The sequence below is a fragment of the Carassius auratus genome, unplaced genomic scaffold, assembly GCF_003368295.1.
Source record: "Carassius auratus strain Wakin unplaced genomic scaffold, ASM336829v1 scaf_tig00215944, whole genome shotgun sequence".
NCBI classification, from domain to species: domain Eukaryota; kingdom Metazoa; phylum Chordata; class Actinopteri; order Cypriniformes; family Cyprinidae; genus Carassius; species Carassius auratus.
Genome location: NW_020528324.1, coordinates 426,649 through 446,428, shown reverse-complemented (window position 1 = coordinate 446,428; position 19,780 = coordinate 426,649). Strand labels below are relative to the sequence as shown.

Here is a 19,780-nt window from a genome sequence, read left to right as displayed (position 1 = left end):
TTCTCTCCAAGAAAACATCGAAGACAGACTGAAATTATGCAGGAAGTACAAGGATTGGACAGCAGAAGACTGGTGCAAAGTTATTTTCTCTAATGAAGCTCCCTTCCTACTGTTTGGGACATCTGGAAAATTGTTCGGAGAACAAAATGTGAACCCCAACTTGAGTCCTGTGTTGTGCCAACAGTGAAGCATCCATGTGTGGGGTTGCTTTTCAACCAAGGGAGTGGGCTCTCTTCTAATTCTGCTCAAAAACACTAACAGGAATAAAGTATCAAAACGCCCTGCAAAACAGACTTCTTCCAATAATCCATTAGCAATTTGGTGATGATTGACTGTGCATTTTCAAGTATGATGGAGCACCATGTCACGAAGCAAGACTGATGAAGAAGTGGCTCAAAGATCATTACATTTAAATTTTGGATCTGTGGCCAGGCAACTCCCCGGACCTCAATCCCATAGAGAACCTATGATCAGTCCTTAAGCAGAATCCCACAAGTTGTGATCAACTCCGAGAACTAATAATGCAAGAATGGACCACCATCAGTCAGGATTTGGCCCAGAAGCTAATATCCAGCATGCTTGAGCAAATTGCCAGGCCATGAAGAACAAGGCTCAACACTGTAAATATAGACTCAATATATATTTTTGCCAATAAAAGCCTTTAAAACTTCCGATATGCTTATTGTTGTTTTTTAGTATACCACAGAAATGTGGGAAAATAAACTACAAATGTTTTTAGCAGCAAACTCTGCAAAACACAAAATTTATGTCACTGTCAAAACTTTTTGACTGTATATTTGTTTGAAATATTTTAAGATTTGAATACGTTGTGTGGGAGTTCAAAGTAGTTTGAATTCTTAAGCCCTATTCGGACGGGACTAGTTTTACAGGGGGTCGTTAGAGAAATATGTGTTTCACAGACGTACTTGGTGTAATCTGCCACGTCTGTTTTTCTCACACAACCTCTGTGATAATTCCAGAGCAAATTACCTACTGTTTTTCAGCAAACTCAGTGATCCTCTGAGAAAACTAATCCCGTCCGAATGCAAATGTCTGTGATTGCCGGAGATATTTTATTTCACAACGCGTTTCCTTGTGTGTTTTGGCAAACATGAATTACCATAGATGCTCTTACCCCGTGCATGTTTGATATATTTGCTTACTGGCAAAGATATAATAATTAAAAAACTGTCGATACACAGTCGAAAGCTGTGTATTTATTGCATGGACAGAGCAGAAATGTGTCTAAATCATACGCACAGTTCCACTGAATGATAAATGTGTTTAACAATGCTGATGAACTGAATGTACGAAGGAAACTTAAAATAACCACAAGCATTAACAACAACCTTGAAATAAGAGCGCAAGGTTTATCTGGTAATCAGATACATGAAAGTAGCGTTGGTTGCTTGAGAAAACAGACATCTGGCACATTTTCTCAGAATCATCATTCGCTATTGGAGAGGTAAAGTTAAATAGCTACTATAGAAAATGAGATAAAGAAGTTTTCACACTGAAAGATGTGCCAGTCTTTATCTGAAGCTAAACTGAATAAAAAATAAAAAAAAAAATTATGAATGATGCAGTGCTAATTGACAATTACAGTACATAATCTATAAAGTATATTTTCTACCTTATTCTGTGCAGAAAATTGGAGTATATAAAACAATCATAAAATTGCCATTAGGAAAAAAAAAAAAATTGATTACAAATGATTGATTATTGTCAGTGTATTTGATTTCTTACAGCTAATTAAAAGTAATAAAAAAGAAGAGAATTACTTGTAAAAAATAAAAATATAATAATTATGATAATACATATGCGACATACATAAAATGATTGTATTTGACATTTCTGTCACTTCTGAAATGATGGCTATGCCCCTGGTGTGACAAAATGTTAGTTTATACATAATACTTTTAAAGCTCTTTTTTAAAATCTTGGCTTACATTCATTTTTACGTATGCCATGTCATGCCATATCATCATTAAACTAGCATCTAACAATGGACAAAAAGTTTTTTTTTTTTTTCTAACCTATGGCTATAATGGCTGGTGTAATTTGCCCCCTGACTAAGCATTTAAAGAATTTAGGGGAAACATTTAAATAATCCTGTAAATGCACTCAAAGAGTTCAGAATCGAATTGTTATAATCAAATCAAATCAAATTTAATTTTGAATCGAATCATTCTAAAATTTGAAAAATCGTTCTTGAATCGAATCGAAAACCTATGAATCGTGAATCGAATCGAATCACTGCCTACCCAAAGATTCACAGCCCTAATCTCTGTAAATCCTTTTTTTTTTTTTTTTACATAACATAACAAAGCAGTACAATGAAAATGCATTAACTAATTCCATTAATCTACTGTAACAACATAAAAAAAAAAAAAAAAAAAAAAAAAAAAAACAGGTGGATGTTAGAAAAAATATGGAAACATGTAATGCATAGGTGTGGATACTGTATGCCTGTGTGTATGTATGAAGTGATAGTTGCGAGGGCAAAAGGAAAAGTGAAAATAAAGAATACATGAACTTACATAACTAAAGTAGTGAGGTATATATCTGGTAATGTACATTTGGCTTGTAATTATGTTTGTCTGGTATTAAGAAATGTATTAAGAAATGTCAAAAATGGGGACCAGGTGTCTTCAAAGGCTGATGATTGCTTCCTTCTGTGTGCATTGTGTTTTTCTATTGAAATGTATTCTGAGATTAAATTTGTCCAGTGTTTGATGTGACAAGATTTTTTTGATTTCCAGTTTTGGAGAACTACTTTCTTAGCGACAGCTAGAGAGATGAGCAATGGATTCCTGTATTTTTGCGGGATATGGATTTCGGAAGAGTTGCCTATGAGACAAAGTGTTGGTGATGATGGGATTCTGTGGCTCAGGATAGCGGACAGTGTCTCAGTGACTGTAATCTAAAAAGAGTGAACTGGTTGGCAATGCCACATGGTGTGCAATTAGTCGTCTGTGCTACCTAAAGTGCATTGTGAACAGATATCGGTGTTGTGTAGGCCCATTTTGAACATTTTACTTTGGGTGATGTGAGTTCTATGAATGACTTTATATTGCATAAGCTGCAGGTTTGTGTTATCGGTCATGGAAAATGTATTCTTACAAATTTGTTCCCAGTACTCAGGGTTGGAAGAGACGGCCAGATCGGTTTCCCACTTGGTTGTTGGGAGTGTTACTGTCGTGTTTTGGTTGGAAATCAATGTACATAGTTGGGAGGTTCATTTATTAATAAATAAATAAATAAATAAATAAAATAAGTTATTAATATTCAAAATTTCTTCTATAAGCTGGGAAGGTTGTAACATATTGTTGGTAATAGGGGTGTAACGGTTCACAAAATTCACGGTTCGGTTCGATATGATACACTGATGTCACGGTTCGGTTCGGTATGTTTTAGATACAGCAAAATGTAAAAACATCTCAACTTTTCAGAATGCCACAAGCGCACCGCGGGTCATCAATCAACCAATCAAACTTTATTTCTATAGCCCTTTACAGCAGCCACAAGGTGTCCAAAGTGCTTCACATGAGATACAAATAACACACCATTTGAACACAATATTCGAATAGAGTAGAGAAAATACAATGTTACACCGCTACTGCGTATCAAACGCCAATTTAAACAAATAAGTTTTAAGTTTGGTTTTAAAAAGTACAATGTCTGTTTCAGTGCGCATGTCAGGGGGGAGCTTGTTCCAAAGCTTAGGGCCAGCAACAGCAAAGGCCCTATCACCCCACTGTTAATGCTTCGACTTAGGGACCTGTAAAGTGCATTGATCATAAGATCGCAAGCGCCGATTTTGTCCACCCAGGGTTAAAAGCTCAGACAAGTACTCAGGGGCTACCCCATTTAGAGCTTTAAAAACAAACAATAAAATCTTAAAATCAATCCTAAAACGCACTGGAAGCCAGTGGAGAGTAGCTAAAACCGAAGTAATGTGTGCTCTTCTAGGAGTACTGGTTAAAAAGCGAGCAGCAGCATTTTGTACAAGTTGCAAACAGGAAAGAGATGTTTGACTCAGACCGACATAAAGAGCATTGCAATAATCAAGCCTTGAACTAATAAAGGCATGTAAAGCTCTTTTCAAATCGTGCCTTGTAAGAAAAGGCTTTACTTTACTAAGCAGACGAAGTTGGAAGAAGCTCATTTTTACTACATTGCTAATCTGTGTATCAAATTTCATGCTGCAATCAAAAGTCACGCCCAAATTCCTGACAGTTTGTTTGCCACATGGAGTCAAAGCTCCCAAACTTACATTTGAATTTACTGACATGCATCTTGTATTGAAAACAATGCATTCAGTTTTATCTTCGTTTTAAGTAAGGAAATTGCGAGAAAGCCACAGCTTATTTTGATTAATGCAATTTTGCAAGCAGTTTAATGAGACACTGTCATTTGATTTTAAAGGCAGGTAAATCTGCAGATCATCTGCATAACAATGAAATGACAGATTATGCTTGTTTATTATAGCCCCTAGTGGCAACATATATAAAGAAAACAGGGTGGGGCCCAGAATTGAACCTTGGGGCACACCGCAATAGAGGGGGCGGACGATGATGAGCAATCTCCCATTGTAACAGCGAAACTCCTATTTGTTAAATATGACCTGAACCATTTAAGTGCGGAGCCTTGAATGCCTACACAATGCTCAAGATGTGCAAGAAGAATTGAATGGTCCACTGTATCAAATGCTGCCGTTAAATCCAGGAGCACTAATACAGTAGGGTCCCCTGAATCTATGGATAGTGCTATATCGTTTTGAACCTTTAACAGTGCAGATTCAGTGCTATGACGTGATCTATGACGTAACTGATTAAAAACAAGCTTTTCTAACACCTTCGAAATGAAAGACAGATGTGAGACTGGTCTAAAATTCGACAAAACATTAGGATCAAGATTTGGTTTTTTAAGCAGGGGGCTAACCACGGCATGTTTAAGTGCATCCGGGACTGAGCCAGAACTGAGACAAAAATGTAAAAACGTGAGTAAACTCGGCCCAACAGTGCTAAAAACTTCCTTGAGCAACCAGGCAGGAAGGTTTCATATGGTGTACAACCTGAGAGAGCAACGACAAAGAGATAGGTGTAAATTCCCCAAAAACAGCTGAGTGCAAAGGATCATCAGGCACAAATTCACTAAGATCAACACTGGCATTTTGCCTAACTGAAGCTACTTTATCAATGAAGTAACATAAAAACTTTTCACACATACTGGTTGAAGACTCTGTCAAAGCTAACGTACGTGGATTTAAAACAGAGCTTATAGTGTTAAATAAGACCTTAGGTACATGACAGCTGTTAGATATGACAGATGAGAGATAATCCATCTTTGCCACCTTTACTGCCCTCTGATACTCTACAAAACTATCCCTTAACATTCCCAGAGAAACTTGCAATTTGTCCTTCTTCCACTTCCTTTCAGCTTGTCTGCAATGTTGCCTACTGGCTCTTGTGTTGTCATTTAACCAGGGATCCGGTTTAGGTTTAATAGACTTAAGCCGGTAAGGGGCAACTGTGTCTAGAATTTCTACAGTTGTTGAATAGAAAGCAGAGAGAAGGTTATCTGAGGATGATGGAAGAACCATACCATTTTTGGCATAAAACTGAGAGCCCAAGAACATCGAAGCAAACTATCCTGCTGAAGAGGGTGTGAAACAGCGACGCTTAGAAACTGAAAGTACAAGTTTAGGAGGTTGTGGAACAGTGATCTCAAATTTAATGGAAAAGTGATCTGAAAAACCTGATTCTAATATTTCTGTGACTGAAACTGAAAGACCAAGGGAAATAATAAGATCCAAGGTATGGCCTAGATTATGTGTTGACCTGTTTACACATTGGTTAAGCCCAAAAGAGTTTATCACATTTTTAAAATCATTAGCAAAGGCATTTAAGTGGCAACAAACATGAATGTTGAAGTCCCCACAAATCAGGAGCTTATCAAATTTAGGAATGACATCAGCCAAAAACTCAGAAAATTCACAGATAAAATCTTTGTTGGGTTTAGGTGGACGATAAATGACAGCAAATAAAACAGGTAAATTCAGGTCAACCACTAACAATTGGAGCTCAAAACTAGCATAACAGGAAGCAGGTAATAATCTGCATCTATAATCGTCCTTAAAAAGAGAAGCCAAACCGCCACCTCGACCTGAAGCTCGCGGAGTATTAAAAAAAGAGCAACCGGGTGGGAGGAGCTCCGTAAAAGCACCATTTTCCCCTGGTTTCAGCCAGGTCTCAGTCAGCATAAAGAAATCAAGATTATTTATCGTAAAAAAAATCATTAAGGATAAACGTCTTATTTGTGACTGATCTGGTATTGACCAGTGCCATACGAAACAAACACGGTCCAGTTTTTTGTGACGCCCGGCTAAGGGGGCGGAGATTCCCGAGCACGCAGCCACGTTCGGAAAGTCTCACCGTCCGGCAGCGAGAAAGCAGGCGTCCAGAGTCACAAGGATCCACAACAGGCCGCAGCCACCGATAACAACATGCCAACGATCGCCGCCACCCGCAGCCGGCAAACTCCGCTGGAAGCCATCCCCAGGAACGGTCCGGATTGCACATGGAGACTGAATCCAGGTAAGCTCGTAGCCTTACACGAACTCCGCCTCTCTTTCCACGTCTCCTGCGGCGATTTTTATTTTTGCGAGGTAGAAAGCAGGGTTGACGCTGTAAGAAAGCTGGTATAGACTCAAGGAAGGGCGGTGGGATCTTTGACTGTTCGTCAGTACCGTAGATCGAAGAAATATAACCCGATTTGCCTATAGTTAAAAGGGTCAGGCGATCATACACCAGCAGCGGTGACACATTTTGAGTGATTAGTAATAGAAACAGAAAAATCAGCAAAAATCTCAACAGAGACAAGCGGCAAGCCTCACAGAACGGCGCCATCTATAAACTCACTGTTGTATTTATGTGACAAGAACTAACCAATCAGCTTCATCCTTTCCCATAACAACGTTGAAAGCTCAGCCAAGATGAAGGAACAGCTGATCATAGTTGTATATGGATTGCAATTTTGAAATAAATTTAGTAGCAGAGCTACTGCGAGCGATTTTTAGAGCTGCAAATCCATTTATCCTTTGCTGTAATTTCCGCGTCTTCATGGAGAGAGCACGTCATTGTTGCTTAGCAAAGGCAGACGCCTCAGGGGCACTTCTGCCCGAGTGCTTTGGAAAGAAGGAGAAAGACGCGCCTAGCGTTTTCCACGCGTTTTTAGGCGCGATATGTGAACGGCCCCCTAAGGCGCTCGCTCACTCAGCACGCGCTGAAGGCTCGTTGCAAAATGTCTAATGCATTTAACAGACCAGAAATAGAAGATCCTCCAATAACCAACATGTCTGGTGTTTGGGTGCACTTTGGATTCCCTGTAAGCTAATGGTGATGATAGAATGAATGGTAAATAGTAAGGTCTCATATCCGCGGCTATAATGTAAATGTAACGTAAATGTAGCCTACCAATCGCCGCGGTGATGTCTTTTGCCCTGTTTGAGTCAGTTGGAAATGTCTGCATAAATGCTGCGGGGATAGTTTGTTGCGTGTATGTTTCTCCTCTTTTTCGTCTTTTCCCAGATACTGACACACTAAGGTGATGTCGGCGTAAATGAGTTGACATGTTTCAAGTATTCCCGCTGGTGTACCCTAATGTCATGTAGCAGATGCGACATACCATTGTTTTTTTTAATCCACCACTCTCTTTCCATCACCATTATAGCTTACAGGGAATCCAAAGTGCACCCAAACACGAGACCTGTTGGTTATTGGAGGATCTTCTATTTCTGGTCTGTTAAACGCATTGGCTATTTTGCAACGAGCCTTCAGCGCGTACTGAGTGAGCGAGCGCCTGACTGAGTAGCCTAACATAAACATATAAGTTGGTGTTTTTTTTCTTCTTCGGGGGTGTCAGGGGCGTTGCCTGTTACGTTGTTTGGGTTATTGGGCTACCTTGTTGAACGCATATCATTATATTTCACTTTTTTTTTCACATATAATTAGTCCAACGAACCGTTCGGTACATAATGTGTACCGCGTACCGAACCGAAATCCTCGTACCGAACGATTCAATACGAATACACATATCGTTACACCCCTAGTTGGTAAGTGTGGTTATCTCTTTAATTTGAAGTCTAAGTTGTTGAAATTGAAGGAATTGTTCTCTCCCAACCCCATATTTCTGTGTGAGTGTGTTAAATGGCATGAAATGTTGGTTCTCAAATAAGTGGTGAAGATGTGTGATTCCTTTTTGTGCCCATGTGGGGAAATAAAGAGGTTTATTCTGTATCATGAATTCTGGGTTGTGCCAGAGTGGGGTAAACCGGTTTAATTCTATTGATGATATTGTGATTTGGTTCGTTTTCCACCTGGCTGTTAGAGTTGAATGGATGGTAATATGTTGGCAGAGCTTGGATTTCTTGATTGATTGTGAGAGGAAGGGGAGGTCTGCAACTGAGATATTTGTGCATTGGTTTTGTGCCAGTTCTAGCCAAGGGTAATTATGCTTGTGTATATTGATCCATTTAACTATGTACTTTAATTGATTTGCCAGAAAGTAGTGATGGAAGTTTGGTGCCTCAAGCCCCCCATGTGATTTTTTATTTTGTAGTGTTGAGAGTGATATCCTGGGTTTTTTGTTTTTCCAATAAAATTGTGTTCTCTGTAAATCCTAAAGATGCTTTAAAAACAGCACAGTGACTGTGACAGTAATCCATCTGACCCCAGTGGTTGAATCATTGTCTTTGTCACAGTGTCTGGTCTGTGTTTCCCTGGGTGTCCACTAGTAGTCTCACTTCCCCATAGTCACCCCACTGCAGGCACTACATTTCCCACAAGCCTTTGTCCCATTCATCGTTGTTAATTGCCCACTTTTAATTGCAATCAGCTGTCTCCACCTTCATCATCCATCTGTCCATATATACCAGCCTGTCTCTATCTGTTTCATGGAGTCCTTGTTTTCCGTCACCCGGTTTTCTCGTGTTGCCTTGTTTTTTCATGTTTCTTGTTTTTGGACTGCTTTCCCTGTTACTGACCTCTAGTTTTTGGATTTTGATTTTGGATTACCCCATTAAAACACTGCAATTGGATCTCTTGTTTCCTGTGTGCATTCGTTACAGAAGGACTCCATCATGCCCAGATCCAGCAGTGTGGGATTTCGTATCCGTTCCCCAGCCAGCATGGAGGAGCTGAGGGGGAGGTTCTGAAACCTAATCACCCGCCGTCAAGAGGGGAGGTGGGTGGTTTGGCACAATTATTTTGGGCCATGGCGGTAGGAATGGGGTACAAGATGAGGCACTTAAAGACCTTTTTAACGCCTGCCTTGATAACCCTGTGACTGAGTGGGAGATGAAGGAGCTGGAGATCCTGGATTTTTTGGGGTTCACAACTGCACAAGATGGCCGCCTGCCCAGCGCCACTGCACAAGATGGCTGCCGGTCCTGTGCAACTGCACAAGATGGCAGCCACAGGTGAAAGTCAAGAGTTAAGTCAGGTCCCCGCTGACCAGGTCCCCGTGGTCCCTCCAGAGTCGAGTCAGGTCGGGGTGGGCGATATTTTAGGTAGGGGTGGGCGATATCTTGATATTTAAAATATATAGATATATTTTTTAAACACAATATGGATTTTGACATATCGTACATATCGATATATTGTTTATATTTAATTTTGATTCCGCCACTTTGTTTGTTTGTCTTCTCTGTGCTGTGCTCGCCCCCGCTCGCTCTCCTCCCGCCTCATTGCTTTTGTCCCCCCTCCCCTCGCGTGTACAGAATTAGTCTTAAAAAAAAAAAACGGAATGTCATGGAATTTGTCAAATTTTAAATTAATTAATCAAAAGTAGGTCATGCACAGTCTATTTAAATATGAATCCTACATGTTCTGCGTGTCCGTGTTAATGAATGGCGCAGAAGCGCGTCTTCATTCATTAAACACACGGAAGCACGCATGGCGCTCGTGCTGATTTCAGCGTCTTTCCTCTCACTTAATAAAGACTTGAACACATGAACAACATCTCCAGAACTGCACTGAGAGTCACTTCATGAGCATCTGACCGTTTGATTTGAGTAAAACTAACGTAAAAATAAAAGTATTTGCCAGAAATCTATTACTATTGTTCAGCAGAATGTACATAGCCCACTACTACTACTATTAAAATGAAACAAACTATTTTCTAAGGGATAATCACACAACACTTCTTCCATGTTTTATATTTAATTGTAAATCCCCTGTTTACCAAAAAATAAAGTTTGCTTAATTTTAAACAGTTTAAAGATAAATTAAATGAATGTTTTATGCCTTCATTTAATAACCAGAAAATTGTAAATACACAGAATTTCTGAAGGGAAAAAAACATTTCACATAAGGCTATTTTAAGATTTTTTAACTACGTAATTAAGTTGTTTTTATGCATTTAAATAATTACACATGCTAAAACACAGAATTAGGGAACAATAAAACATATGGTGAAGAAAAAAATAAAACGTTTTCATAGGGCCCTAAACGTAATATTTGGCATATTTGTTTTTGCAGTAGCTTTTGGGGGGTTATTTTTCGTGTAAAGATATCAGAATATATATCTATATCGAGATATAGCAAAATATATAGAGATATATTTTTTGTTCCATATTGCCCAGCCCTAATTTTAGGCACACACAGATAACAGGAATTAGCATATGAATCTAAATCTACAACAACGGTGACAAGCAGCATATTCAGATAAACAGATCTACTCTGAACATCACAAAGCTAGATACTAAAAATTCATATAAAACCACAAAAAATAAATGTATTTAAGAATAAAATGTTACAAAGACAATTCAGCTCATAAATTATTCATGCCGCAATGCATGATGGGAGCCATGGATGAGTTTTTATTGGCTACAACATGCTTTTTTGATGGTCACCGTTGTGATGCTCATGCTGATTCTTGATGTTTGTGTGTCTAGACTAATTAATTCTTTCTTTATGTAGAACTAACTTTTAAAAACATGTCATATTATGCCAAAAATGCTTGATCTCTTTTTTTTTTATTTATTTATGTACGCAATAAAGAAACCCCAACTCAGGCATTCAGGTCACTCCATGACAATTAGTTGAAACCACAATCAATACCACATGATTGCCTTTACTATGGTCTGTATGTATGTTATAACCCAGTTACTACAGCCACACAAAATAAAGTTAATAACTGGAGGGTCAAGATCCCAACTAAAGCAAACACTGAACACTATTAATGGTGACACACAAATTGTGATTTTCTTGTTTGTTGATTCTGCTTGTTAACATCAGGTGTCTTCAATAATGGTCAGTCATATCTCAATTAACTTCTTAATTATCTCATTAACTTTTAACACTGCTTCCGAGTTTATACGAGTCCACACTCAGAGTTTTAAATTAACACTGGAGATTTTGCTGTGTAGGCATGAACAATAATTCTTTATACGTGTAAAAACCCTGCCCCCCAAAAATTTACAGAAACTGTAGCGTAGTTACAATTGTAGTTACAATATGCAATTATGGTGTGTACTTACAAAAGTGCACTTACAAATTTAACTACACTACAGTAACTACAGATAAATCAAGCAGGTACTTAAAATGTAAGTACAACGTAAATACATGTAAGTACAGCATAAGTACATTGTATCAAATGCTTAATTTGCCATGTAAGTACACACCGTATTTTTCGGACCTGAGTATAAGTCGCATCAGTCCAAAAATACATCATGACAAGGAAAAAACGTATATAAGTCGCATTTATTTAGATCCAAGAACCAAGAGAAAACATTACCGTATACAGCCGCGAGAGGGCGCTGTATGCTGCTTAGTGTAGACTACAGGACCACTGAGCAGCATAGAGCACCCTCTGGCGGCTGTAGATGGTAATGTTTTCTCTTGGTTAATTTCTCTCGGTTCATGTCAAATTAATTTTTATAAATAAGTCGCACCTGACTAGAAGTCGCAGGACCAGCCAAACTATGAAAAAAAGTGTGACTTATAGTCCGGAAAATACGGTAGTTGTTAAGGCCACTTAATATAAAGTGGGACCGGTCTTTCTACATGGTTATGCCAGATTAAGATTTCTGCAAAAATTACTACTTTGCAACATATACACATCTGTATAATATGTTAACAGACATGAATAAATACTGTTTTTACCTGGTCTCTGTAGTAGTTCTCCATGGCCTCAATCTCATCTTTGAATTTGTGGTAATTCTCCTGACGCAGTTCTTTAGAATATGCCCGCTGCTCTCTCAGACGAGCTTTCTGTAATTCCAATCCTTCTTCAAAGATCTGCTTGAGCTTCTGAATAAACACAAACAACTTTTTTTGTTTCCAATGATTAAATTATTTGCAGGACAAGCTCTTTTCCAAAGCAAAATAATTTGCATATATTGCAAAACCAGACTATAACAAATAAAAACATTGATAAACTGTTCGCTCTCTTTACTTTTCTTCCTAAGCAATACATCTTCTACCAGACCTGTACAGCATACAAACAAAAAGTAATTACACCATGCAAATTGCAGCTTGGAACTTTGAGGTGATATTCTACTTTATTTGACTCTTGATGTAATTTTGTAAGTCTGTCTGTATCAAGGGCTTTCATAATTTCTAATGCCAAGAATTAGCTTTTTAGACTAATTCTTTATAAGACTTAAAATATACTAAATTATGAACGCAAATTGAAGCATTTCAACAGATATCTACTAAATACTTTTAAGAAATGTTTTATAGTCATTTAAGCCTCCCTGAAACACAAACACACACAGATGTAGCAAGTTTTTAGGTAACGTGCAATTGACATGCTGACTGCAGGAATGTGCACCAGAGCTGCTGCCCATGATTTGAATGTTAATTTCTCTACCATAAGCCGTTTCTAAAGGCGTTTCAGAGAATTTGGCAGTACATCAAACCGGCCTCATAACCACAGGCCAAATCAGCAGAGGACCTCCAAATCCAGCATCTTCACCTCCAAGATCGTCGGAGACCAGCCACCCAGACAACTGCTGCAACAATCGGTTTGCATAACCAAAGATTTCTGCACAAACTGTCAGAAACTGTCTCAGGGAAGCTCATTTGCATGGACGTTGTCCTCATCGGGGTCTCGACCTGACTGCAGTTCATAGTCGTAACCAACTTGAGTGGGAAAATGCTCACATTTGATGGCATATTACACTTCGGAGAGGTGTTCTCTTCACAGATGAATTGTATCCAGCCCAGATGGTGGATCAGCAGCTAGACATGACCTCTACAGCCCTGAATGTCAGCGGAGACCAGGACAACTAGATGAGCCCCAGAGACAGATCCACAGTGAAGACCTTGGTTTTTTTTATTTTTTTTTATATATATATAAAGACAAGAAAGGAAGGAAAAGTGGTAGTATTAGTTGGTTAAGTGCTGGCGAAAAAGATGAGTCTTAAGATGTTTCTTGAAAATGAGTAAAGACTCAGCTGTACAAATTGAGATTGGGAGGTCATTCCACCAGCTGGGCACAGTCCAGGAAAAGGTCCATGAGAGTGATTTTGAACTTCTTTGGGATGCAGAGTGCAAACTTCTGGAGGGCACATAAGATTTAACCAGTAAGTTTAGGTATGTTGGTGCCGTGCCAGTGGTCGTCTTGTAGGCAAGCATCAGTACCTTGAATTTGATGTAAGTGGCTACTGGTAGCCAGTGTGGGGATCGGATCAAGTGGACAAGTAGTACGATGATTGGACAGGAGAAGTTTGGAAACATCCATCTCTTAGAGTGGGGAGGAGGAGGAGAAAGAGTGTGTGTCGATCATTGTGAAGTTGTCCTCAGTCTGCGGTGTGGAGAATTGGTTACGGATGGTCTTATTTGTGAAGAAAACTGAAAAGTCGTCCGCTGTAAGAGTCGATGGAATAGGTGGATTAAGAAGAGAAGAGAAAGTTTTGAAGAGTGTCCGAGCGTCACAACAGCTGTTAATTTTGTTGTGGTAGCAGGATGTTTTAGCCGTGAAGACATTTGCAGAGAAGGAAGGAGAGGCTGATACACACTGAGGTCGGTAGAGTTTCTTGATTTCTGCCATTTTCTCTCTGCAGCCCTGAGTTTAGAGCAATGTTCACTGAGAACCTTGGACAGCCACGGGGCAGATGGGGCGGTGCGTGCTGGTCTAGACAACAGTGGGCAAAAGTTGTCCAAGCAAGATGTTAAAGTGGAGCAAAGAGTGTCCGTAGCGCTGTTCGTGTCCAGAGCTGAAAATTGAGAGAGTGCAGGAAGCGAGGATGAAACCACAGAAGATAGGTGAGATGGAGAGAGTCAGCGTAGGTTCTGTCGAAAGGTGACTTGCGTTGGAGTGTGTGCCGCTTCAGGAGTAAGTGCTAGGTTAGCAGTAATGAGGAAGTGGTCTGAGGTGTGCAGTGGAGCAACTGAAGAGTTGTCCACAGAGCAACAACGTGTGTAGATGAGGTCCAGTTGGTTGCCTGATTTGTGAGTCGCTGTAGTAGGCAGAGTTTTGAAGTCAGCAGCCTGGGGTATATCTAGGTGGATGTTGAAGTCACCAAGCAGTACCAGAGGAGTACCATCTTCAGGAAATTTTGATAGCAGCATATCCAACTCCTCCAAGAAGTTTTCCAATTTACCTGGGGGACGATAAATGACCACAAAGTGGATTTTACAGGGTGGGTTACAGTAATGGCATGTGATTCAATTAACCAATACCTGTAGGTGATGGCTGAAGATCAAATTTCCATTCTTTTGATATAAGGAGACCAGTACCTCCACCCCTCCCAGTGGAACGAGCAGTGTGGGAACAAGTGAAATTAGTGGAGAGGGCTGCGGGAGTGGCAGTGTCTTCAGGTTTGATCCAAGTCTGAGTCAGTGCCATAAGGTTGAGACCAGAATGAGTAGCAACAGAAGAAATGAAGTCTGCTTTGTTAACTGCAGACTGGCAGTTCCAGAGACCAAATGGAATAGAGAGCCTAGTAGTAGAGGTCAGAAGGACAGGCTGTAGGTTTGTCAGACAGGCCTCACTATTTAGTAGATCGAAACTTGGAAGTCCCGCTGAGTGGCGCTTTAACTACAAGTTATCAGACAAATGCATCAGAGCACATTTTCGCAAATAGCCATCAGCTTTGCCTCGCCTATGTGTTAACTAAAGCTGCAGTCGGACAAAATTAAAGAAAAACACTGTAGTTAAAATATTTAATATTAACATATGAACATGTTTAATTTTAAGTTATGTGCGTTTCCTATAACGAATTCAAGAAGAAAAATATCAAGCCTATGGGACTGTGCTTATATTTTCTCTAAGCTACATAGTATTACACCATATTTTAGATTTGAAACATTTAACAGATCTTCAGTATTATTTCTATAATATGAATTATGAATTATATTATCCTAAAGAAATGGTGGTTTACTTTTAATCGGAGCATTAAAAGTGGTAGCCTATTTAAGTGAGATTGGCTAGATACATAGATGTATATGCAAAATGTCAATATTCTCAAATATAAGGCCTATTTGTCACAAGTACACTTTTAATTGATATTTTAAGATTCCTTTAATAAAAAAAAGCATGCATTTTTGACACGCACATACATTGTTACCTGTCCTTTATTTTGACAGAAAACTAATTAGGGAAAAGATATCTGTTTGTACATTGATTAATTATTTCCTTTATTTTAGTAAAACTTATTCATTTTGCTTACTGTATAATTTCGCTACCATTATTTAGACCTAGCTAAAACATGAAACAAATAAATTAAACCTGGCCACAATTTAGCTAGATCACTCAAACTGAAGAGAATGGACGGATTAATAAAACATCCTCACATTTAAACTCAAGTTTTCTCATAATCAACAAAGTGCACACGATGTAAGAGTTTAAGTAATTGAAAACTTCAGTGATTTTAAAGGGAGCTGCCTTTACTTGCTTTTATACAGTTTAAGTAAAACCAAAAAAGAAAAGAGTGCATAATTTTCCTTAAAATATCAGTGCAATATTTAATTAACCTGCTTTGTATCTTTAGTAGCCATGCATCAGTTTAATCTGGATCAAGAACAACAAAGATCAACGAATTGGAGCAGCATCTGCGTTAGATAATTTTTAGATCATTGTCAAATTGTCTTGAAATTTACAGGTAATAACTGCATCTGTCTGAGTTTAGACTTTTTAAGATGTATTTTTTTATGCGGATCCCATACAGTAAACTAAAATAAATGTGCTCTATTACAATTCATATTCAAGTGTTTGTGCAGAAAATTATTAATGCACATGCAATGCATAGGTAGTCAGCCTCGATCACGTAACTTTTTTTTCCTGGTAAGGAAATAAATTAAAATTGGGGTACCTCACATACATGAGAAATATATCCACAGAAAGCTTGAAATGTCTTTTAAACTAACCAATTCAAAACAAAAGCAAATACTCACTGATTATGTAGTCTGTGGTTGCATTTCTCTCTAAAGGTGTGGACAGAGTCAGCACCAAATTGCAGCCGACAAAAACATTATTTTATTAATAAATAATTAAAATGTTTTATTTTTCATAATTATTATGCTACTTCTGTCTCTGCTTTGTGGTAAACTTAATGCGTGTGCTTGAGCGTGGAATATATTAACCCTCTGGGGTTCTTAGGTCATTTATGACCCGAAAAAAAAAAAAAAAAAAGAAAATGTTAAAAATCGTAGCTTCATCGGAATGGTCCGAAACTTGGTGACTTTATTGGTACTTGGTATATGAACACCCCCCCCCCCCCCAAAATGGGGACAGGATTTTAAAGGTCTAAGTGGTCGTAAAAAAAATAGTCACACTCAGGGTCTTCGGGTCAAAAATGACCCGCCATAGGAAATGATTGGGAAATTGACAAAAAGATGAAAATACTGAGTTTTTTGTGTGTGTACAAATCAGCCACGATGCAGAAAAAAAGCAAAAGGGGTGAATCTCTAAAATATATATTATATAATATATAGTTTTTATATATATATATATATAGTTTAAGCCTACATTAAAAAAAATTGTGTCAGAAAATGTATTGTTTTTAAGCCTTTTCGCATGTACGATCACGCAGGTGATCACATGATCAACTGCTAAATTCAAATGTTGAATTTAGCCAGAGACAGGCGCGCTCAGAGCTGTCATATATCACAACTTTTCAGTGTTTTCAAACACATACTGTTTATTTTAGGTTTCAAAAATATAAATTCACATAAGTACTAAAAAAACAATACATTTAGAGTTTGTAAAATACACACTGATGTCTATGGAAGAGGTAATAATAATCCTTTACATTATAATTCGACACGTTTTATTCATATCAGATACACATTTTGTAAGTAACTTCAATGTTTACTCTATTCTATTCCCAGTTCACCAGCCACTTACTTTTAAGTATTTCGGGAGAAGTGTATGAATTCACGTGTTGTAAATCCAACAGATCCGATTCTCTGAACTGCGTCTGCGGCACAAACTAACACGGCGGCACCCATCGTGCATACAGCTCAACTAATGCGATTGTTATAAAGGTGTTTAAACAACAATATACTTCCACTTGCATGTATTTGACAATCGGAATATCAGATACACATTTGTGAATATTCTGAATAAAAAAGGAAAAATGACAAAAGCAGATCATCATTCATTCAGCGCTGTTGCTGCTGCGGTGTGTCATGTGACAAGCAATGACGCGTCACCATGGAAACGCTGCCCCCCTCTCACAATATAGTTCCCACGACCCTGGTAGTGTGTGCGCGCTGGCTTTAGCGGTGCATTCAAGGGCACTCTTAAAACTGATGTTGTGACTGCCCGAGTTGTATGCAGGGCAAGTGTGGAGAGGGGAAATCTATATCATCTATATCGTTGCTTTTTTCGATAGTAATATCTTGAAAGTTCATATCTAGATATAGATACGATAACGATATATCGTTCAGCCCTACCCCCCACTCAAAGACATCCTTTCATCCCATCATCCTTTCTTCCAGCCTTCCTTCAGCCACTGTCAGGGCTGCCTCTCGTCTACAGATGCCTTCACAACAGCGCATTATGTGACGGAGCCATGCGAGAAACTCCTGCTCTCATAACCCTACGACACCAGCAGACTGACTTGCAAAGCACCTCCGCACTCCTATCAAGAACCTGACATAGTCGACAGGCCACTAGCAGAAGAGGCTGAATTAAATCAAACTTATCTTCTCTCCACGACACTCTCATTCTTAAGCTCAGACTTAAGCTGTTAACTTTTTTAATGGAGCTGACACTCCCTCTGAGTTCAAACAAACCAATATCCCAGAGTAATTAATGTACTCAAACAGTACACTGACTGTACTGCTGTCAAGAGAGAACTGAAGATGAACACCGAGCCGAGCCAGATAATGAACAACAGAGTGACTCGTTCTCGAGTGAATTTGGTGAATCCGGTGAATTTTCCTGCACTCAAACCTGCCAATCTGAATGAAACGCTGTGTATGGCATTTGAGGTAATTTGTAAATTACCATAGACTTATAGTCTAAATAAAATAATTTGCAACTATTATCGTTATTACACTTGTATACAAAACTTTGTATTATGCTTGTTATAGAGTGCATCATGGGCACGCCCAGTGGCAGTAGACAACCACGGTGGCAACCAACCACCACGGTGACGCGGCTGTCACAGCCCTATCTGGAGGTTTTCATTATGGCTGTCTCTATACTTTACTGCATTAAGCTTTCATTTCACTCGGACGAGTCCCTCAGTCTCAGTTGTTCCAAACTTTTTCCATTAAGGATAATAGAGGCTTCATGCTTCTGTGAACCTTTAATGCAGCAGAAATCTTTCTAAACTCTTTCCCAGATCTGTCTCTTGAAACCATCCTGTCTTGGAGCTCAACAGGCAGTTATTTTGACCTCTGAACTTTTATTTTTTTTCTGATATGCATTTCTATGTTGTTAATCCTTTTATTGAGAGCTGTGTGCCTTTTCAAATCATATCCATTCAATTGAATTTGCCACAGGTTTACTCCAGTTGAAGTGTAGTAACATCTATAAGAGATCTGAATGCTCCTGAGCTCTTTTTTTTTTAATCAATTTCAGTTGTTGTTACAAAGGTTTTTTTTTTTTGTTTTTTTTTCGTGTGTGTGCTTTCATTATGGTGAAAAAGTGTAGATTTGATGTGGAAAAAAAATTGTTTCATTTAATATATGGTGACCTAGAAATGTATATATTCAAGGGTATAGGCTACAATGCTTTATGAAATTATCCATACTCCTTAATGTCTTCATATTTTGTGTTGCTGCATTATATTAAACTAGTTTTTTACCACATCAATCTACACTTTTTCACCACAATGACAGCACACAAAAAATAAAAAAAATAAAACACTTTGTAACAGCAACAACTGAAATGTATAAAAAAAATTGCTCAGGAGCATACTTTTGATACTTTTAGTGAGATGCTGTTGTAGTAAGCAATATATACTGTATAGTCTCATTTAATTATATGCAATGAATCTAGCCATGTTAACAAATTGTAGTTATTAAATATGTTTATTGTGTTTAAGCACTGAATGAGTTCACTTGTTTTGTATTTGTAGCTAGAAGAAGCTCAGAAAAGACATGACATGTTTTCATTATCTACGTGGATGTTAACAATTGACGTTATCTGCAAACAGCATTAATTTGGATATAAAATCAGCAAATTCTTTGATAATGTTTCTGTGATGCTATGGTGACCTATATACAGTCTGCAGGTTAATACTGTCTGCAGGTAACGTAAATTGTTAACATCCACATAGATAATAAAGAGATAAATTAGGACCGGAATTTTTACACAC

At 38.4% G+C, this 19,780-nt stretch overlaps 1 protein-coding gene across 4 annotated transcripts in view; it reads right to left on the bottom strand.

Moving 5' to 3' along the window:
* LOC113096483 (centrosomal protein of 95 kDa) overlaps positions 1–19,780 on the bottom strand; it is a 172,494-nt gene that overhangs the window by 13,554 nt on the left and 139,160 nt on the right. For all 4 annotated transcript variants that reach the window (XM_026261884.1, XM_026261885.1, XM_026261883.1 and 1 more), the window contains one exon: positions 12,168–12,314. In XM_026261884.1, the coding sequence (XP_026117669.1) occupies positions 12,168–12,314 (147 nt within the window). The remainder of the gene's footprint in view (positions 1–12,167; positions 12,315–19,780) is intronic.